Source organism: Nicrophorus vespilloides, unplaced genomic scaffold (genome assembly GCF_001412225.1).
Source record: "Nicrophorus vespilloides isolate i.1.1-1 unplaced genomic scaffold, Nicve_v1.0, whole genome shotgun sequence".
NCBI classification, from domain to species: Eukaryota; Metazoa; Arthropoda; class Insecta; order Coleoptera; family Silphidae; genus Nicrophorus; species Nicrophorus vespilloides.
This window is the reverse complement of record NW_017097677.1, coordinates 8,132-14,988: the sequence shown is the minus strand read 5'-3', so window position 1 is coordinate 14,988 and position 6,857 is coordinate 8,132. Positions and strand designations below refer to the sequence as shown.

The 6,857-nt window shown below is 29.9% G+C and overlaps 1 protein-coding gene across 1 annotated transcript; it reads right to left on the bottom strand.

The window, feature by feature from the left end:
• Nucleotides 1-2,697: 2,697 nt before the first annotated feature.
• On the bottom strand, nucleotides 2,698-4,876 carry LOC108560672 (probable tubulin polyglutamylase TTLL2; the record flags this gene model as incomplete). Its single annotated transcript, XM_017918317.1, has 10 exons — nucleotides 2,698-2,974; nucleotides 3,028-3,197; nucleotides 3,255-3,352; nucleotides 3,416-3,573; nucleotides 3,636-3,838; nucleotides 3,904-4,180; nucleotides 4,233-4,401; nucleotides 4,465-4,568; nucleotides 4,622-4,738; nucleotides 4,792-4,876. Coding segments are annotated over 10 exons (1,510 nt in total), but the record flags the coding sequence as incomplete, so codon positions are not given.
• Nucleotides 4,877-6,857: the final 1,981 nt, after the last annotated feature.

Below are 6,857 nucleotides of genomic sequence, written 5' to 3'. Positions count from 1 at the left end.
TTGTATATTTGTGTGCGCGTGAGGAAACAAAAAAAATGTAATGCATAATTATTTGTAATTAAGGTGCCATTGATTATTTATTAGTATTTCTAGTTGGATTGTTCTAAAATTAAATAAAAAGATATATAAAATTGTATAAAAATATGCCGTTCATTAAATATAAATAAATAAATTAAATGTATTGTTCATTTACTCAATCCTTGTGTTTCTAATTATTTTCTATAGCAGGATATATTTGTCTAAACCTATGACACGGATGTCAAAAGTAAAATAAATACAGTAGAACCTAGCTTAAGGAGCACCTCGCACAACGAGCATTTCGCTTAACGAGCAAAATATATTGTAAGAAAAATGACTCGCTTAACGAGCAACGTTACCCATAACGAGTGACGATGAGAAGAGAAGTCACGGATTGCGAGTCTACTATATCATTTTTAAAACTTGTTTACACATATTATGTGTATTTTGAATATATTTCACTATACGATTTCTGAAATTGAGCCAACTGCCTTGCAAAAAGTCTTCGAAAATTTTATCAAAAGGGTCAGGGTATGCCCATTTAGCTGACATAGTATTCCATAATTAACCTCAACATGTCTACTTTATCAAAACTAAATCCGGCGTATCCGATGGGCCACTCCATATAAAACAAGAATTCGATTAAATATATCAAAACGCATTGATTTAAGATTATTATTATATAATATAATAATTATTTTATTGTTAAACCTACAGTAATTAGTTAACGGAGAATGAAGTTCCATAAGTAAAAACTTGGATATAATATATTTATTTTTAAAAATATTATATTTTTTTTGGAGTGGTAAAATTAAAGATTTACGTTACAAATACACTTATATATCGATTAACGAAACTTCGTCGCAATAGAAATGGAAAGATTATTTTTTGAGTTGAAATCGTATTTTAATCATACTTAATAAATTTTTAACATGGTCTTCATCGAAACCTATTGATTGATCCATCTGGATAACTTAATTTCTAACTTCTCAAATGTTATTTTCTTATTTAGTACAACTTTTGGCAAAACCTACAAGACAACAGCCAACCTACAAATTACTTTAAAACACATTTAAAATTTCAATACAAGTTATAATAAAAGATCATTTGGTTGCATACTATCAATGTTTAAGGAACAAGGATTAATTTGTGTACGTCTTACTTTTTTATGACCAAACGGTCCAATACATTTTTGTAATTATTAATAATTTTGTACAAATCATTAATTGGTTTTAACAGTATTAAGTGTAAATAAGAAATTCTTTAAATAATAATAATATTTATTGAAACAGAAAATTACAAAATAAAAAATACAATAATATAAATATCATAAACCAAAAAAAGTATACTGTTTCAAAGGACTATTGACCATACGTCTTTCTGTCAAGATTTTTTTTTGTATTAGGTTTATTACTAATAATACTATCTACTCATTGTGCGCGTATTTCCGCAAAATACTATATATGAATATAACATCTCAAGGATTAAGTGTAAATTAAAATTTTATGAACCGTTTCTGCGAACATTCAATTACTTTTATAAATAATTATTTCTAGCAAATTGTTGCGATTCACGATTTCTTACTTAAATTCCTCAACATTTTTGAAATGCCTGATATAATTGCACATCGGATTACTCAAGGACCTTAATTTATTGTAATTATCCTGCTTATAAATGGTAAACATCACCAATAGCTTATAATTAATATGAAATAGTAAGAATATTATTTTTATTTTACAAAAAAACAAAATAAACAAAATGTAAAACTAGTAATTTATCTTGCACGATTAGTAACTTTACTTTTATTAATTGTAAATCAATTTGAAATTATTATGAAGTGGATACAATTAATTTAAATCATGATCGTTTTCATTAGTTGCATTTGGTAGCATGATATTATGTAATTATAAGAATGATATCAATAAATTTAATTGTTGAAATATGTTTACGTTTATTTATAATTATTATCTATAAATACTACATAATGGGATATTTAAATTAAAAATTCGAATAAATTAAATAACTGAGAATTTCTGAATAGAAGATAAATCAAGTAATGTCGTTTTCAAACTAAGAATAAAAAATAATTTACTCGCATGTTTTTAAAATAACACTATTTTTTCATAAAATAATTAGAAAACCTTTACTTTTCTCTACTTAAATAAGTAATCGCCAATAACCTATAAAATGATTATTATTTTAAACAATATCATAATCAAATTTCTTTAAATTGATATGAAATGAAAGATAAAAATAAGATATTGTTTTTCAACTGTTCTCGAACCTTTCAATTTAATTGTTTCTTACATTGTTCTAATGTTATGTTCATATATTTAGATATTTATTTAACAATGTAGTCCCATTTTGGACTATTGATCAATATATTTAGATTATGTTTTCGTAAATTAACTATTTTCCCAAGGTTTATTTTGATTTAATTCTCATAATTATTTCTATACAATTCTTAAATTTCCAATTATTTTTACATGTTTCTTAAAAGTGATTACGAAATGGGGACTCTATTCAAACGAATTGCATAAATGCTAATATAATCTAATTTTATTTAGTTAAAACGTTTAAACGAAATATAAATAATAATAATAAATGAAGTTTAAAATATAATAAAATAGTAAGAGTTGAGTAACAAAGGAAATAGAAGAGTTTCGGATATGAAGAAATTCGGTGCAAGATTGGTCGGGTAAATTGTGCAATAGTTGTGTAATAGTAAAGAGGATGGAATAAGAAGTAAACATGTCTTTCTCTTTTTTTGGCAAATAATTGAAGCAATAAATCGTGTCTCTTGTGCAATCCATTGCACACCGGCGTCTTAGATTGGAGGCATCCACAGATCGCTGGTAATTTCCATCTGGTTCACGAGGAATTCATTTAATTGGCATTCGGAGGCTTGCGGATGGATCTTATATACTTCTTTGGCAATTCTGGTGAATTTAATAACCTGGAAATATGAAATTAGAAAAGATTGCGAATATTATAGACCTGATTGGCAACCTCCGCGACGTTGTATTTTATGGCTGCCCTATCGTTGCTATAAGTAAACCGATTAGTGGATTCTCCAATTGGACACAGACGAATCCATCCACCCTCTTGATTGGCAGGATGACACCAGTTCTTATCGTTCCCCCAATTCCTAGAGTTCTTTTCTACAGGTTTATCATCTTCTGAAATAATAAATGTATATGTTATGTACGTATAAATTATTAGATGCATTTCATTACTACGATGGTTTGCTCTTGAAGTTTTTGGTTTCACACCAGATTTTCTTTGCTTTTTCTTCCAACGTCCTACCGCCTGACCTACTTGAGGCTGATTGTTGCTAACGAAAATATAAAATAGAATAATTTAAGTTTTTTCATAATGCGTTTGCAAGAAAATTCACCTGTAGTTCTCTTTGCATTCGTCCGTGAAAATATTGAAAACGTCTAAGCCTGTATTGTACAATGGAAAGCCGAGCAGATCGAACATGTCGTGCAGCATAGGTTTCTTCACGGCCCTATCCGCGTCGCAGTCGTAGCTTAAGGCCGGACTCAGATTCACCTAAATAAATCAAATTGAAATCTCACTACATCTCGTGATAATTACTACAAAAAAATACTGACTTCTAAAAGCCAAGGCTTTAAAAGGTCATCAATAAGAACATCGAATCCGAAAAAGTCAAAGCAATTTGTTGTCTGAGGCACATCAGAAACGTGACTTAGAAGAGTTAATACCACCAGAGCAGAAATCTTGTGCCACAGCAACCAATCGAAAATTTTAGCCTGCTGGAAATATCGTCTCAATTGTTTCAAGGTCCATTTGCAACCTGCAAATAAAAAACGCGTGAACCAAATAAAAGAAAACAAATCAAAGCGAGGGAATGGATCGAACCCGAGCCAATTCGATCTTTCATTTCAGCGTATCCGGGTCCCAGTTTGTTAATTGAGCTGTTCGTCAGATGCCTGTAGGGGTTGCTCAGATCATTCAAACTGAATTTGTCAGTGCCAAAGCGCACCAACCCTTCTTGATACATGTAAATGGTTAATGGATGGTACGAAGGGATGCAGACGTATAGACGCAAGTCGAATTTGTAACCACCGATTAAAAGCGGTTTCTCTATATACTTTTGAACAATTGTGTTCGTATCGTAATTGAGTTCACTTAATTTCTGAAAATAACAGACTAGTTAAATGTTTGTTTTGTTTTACTGCTATAAATACTCTAAATAGAAATATTCCGCGCCCTTGGCTCTGAGCAACAGGTTTGCAAATCCATATTGGTTTATCTTCGTAGAATCCTTCAAGTTCATCGCCAGAACTGATCAATCTTATTCTATTGCATTCCGCCGCTAGTTTCGTATATTCCAAGGGTAGATTGAAACCATGTGGACTAAAAATATATATATTGGATATTTTAAATAGCAAACATTATGTTATGTAACATAAATATAACCTAAAATCATAGATTGTACCGTAGATCTTTTTCATGCAACGTAGATTCCTGACCAAGTTATCTTTTCTGCAAATCGAGGAACCTTTGGGTATATGGTTTATAAACTGAAATAATTATGTAAATTATTGACTGATTTCTCCTTTTCGATTGGTATTACTTGAGAGGCGGATAGATTTTTGTAATAGTTAGCAGGAAATCCGGATGCTCTCCACCAGAGATTCCAGTGCTCGGAATTATCAACATTGTATTCTTTCCAGCCGCGTTCTAAGCAAACCTATAATAAATCATTGAAAAGTTTACCAATTAGAGGATAATTGCATTTGCAACCCAGTTTTCGTTAAAAAGGTCATACGTGTACGAGAAGGAGTCGCGTGTTTGTACAAATACTATCTGGGCAGGCTCGTTAGTTTCCCTCCCCGCAAAAGAACAATATTATTTATTGTGTTTATTACTCTCGTAACCGAAACTACATCACTTGATGGTCGCGTGTTCGTTACTAATGAAGCTCCGATCCCAGAATTTTAATGTCTCGTAACGTTACGTCGGGAATTAATTATGAACCTTTTCCGTCTTGCTGCTGCCGTCATCGGAACGGAATAGGAAGGAAGTTGCAATTTAGATATCGCCTTTGCGACGGAATGAATGAATGGTCGAGGGCGAAGGGTCACGGTATTCTTGGTGCGTGGATTAATGTTTTCGATTATTGCAGAAGCTACGTCTCCGGTTGCGTGTTGCAGCCCCGTGGTTTACCTGCGTGAGCAAATGTGGTCCTGTCCCGGTGTCGTTCAAACGGAATACGAAGGGGCCTTCACCAAAACATTCTTCGACCATTACGAAACCACCTTATAATTACTTCTCTACGATTATTTAACTTCCCACGAAAACATCTGTTAACCAAGAAGCGCATTTCTTTATATCATAAAACATGCTAAACAATTTATAACATAAAATCGATTGAAGCATTACGCGTTTATACACAGTAATTTTAGTATTGTGCAATTGTACAATTATTAAAGCACTATATATAATATGAAAAATTGAAAAAAGTGATAACAAACATAAATATTTTATAAATTGTTATAATCCTATTAGTAAGCAAAATTGTGAAAAACAGGATGTTAATTAAGTGGGACCGGATTCGTTGACTTCAGTCCATGGTTACAAAATTAAAAGAAAGCTATTATTCTATACTGTAATTGTTGGACTATTAATTCACAGAGGGTTACAAAGTATTAATACAATAATTAACACAATTGGATATAATGACTGAGAAAAAGTTATGCTGCCGCTAATTAAAAGTTTTCTTCATTGGCATAAAACAAACGGAAGTTTATAAATTAATTAATTTTAAAAATAATAATTTAAATTTCGTAATGTTTTCGTAAGATTTAGATCATATCTAAAAACATACTTCTTTTATATTGAAACAAGTATGAAGGTACTCTTGGATTAAACCAAAACATATAAATAGCAAAAGTTTATCACAAACAACAGATGGAGATATTTCAAATTCATGTATTTATCCATAAGATTTACAAATTTACATAATAATGAAAGCTTAATATATGTAATATTATGTAACTAAGTAAAATTTATTAATTAACTAAATTGAATATACAAATTGACAATAAAGGATCATAAATAAATCATTGAAATTTGTACTTTGATTTGTTTGATTTTAAAATTAAATTGAGAAATCAATTATTTCTTCATATCCACTAGCAAATAAAATCAATAATAAGCTTTTTTTGTAACATTGTGATTCTTTTGTAGTATTATTATTTAGTATGCCATTTATATTTAAATCATGTTTACAAAACACTCGGCTTCTGTTTGCGTGATTTCTGTCTGTGTGAAGTTGAACATGCGTGAGCCGTTTTCTTACGTAAACCATTTTTGTTAAAAGTAAACAACAAAAAAACTGTATGACTTTAGTGAATGGGATTCGCAATGAATAAATACGTTTATTGATAATAAATCAAACATATCAATAAGTTTATATTAAAATAATGACCGCATTATTACGTTTCTAAGACACGCGAGTTACAATTCAACTTGTTTATTTCTATTATAATGTATTGTGAAATCATCTTCCATAAACTTGTAAGAATTACAAGTATACATTAAAATTTACATTTTTAATTTTCATTTGCGAAAAAAGAGAAATATAACTAAAATTAAATATAAAAAATATTAAATTCATTTTATTATCACAATATAACTAAATACAAATAAATTTAGTGTAATCCAAATTAAGTTAAAGTGAAATTTAGCCTTGTCGAACGCATTTATTTTGAACAATACATTTTGTATACATTTCAGTTAAGTGACCCTCGCCACGAAGTTTTACCTTATTTAAATGAAGAAATTTATTGGAATTTCCTCCTCCTGAT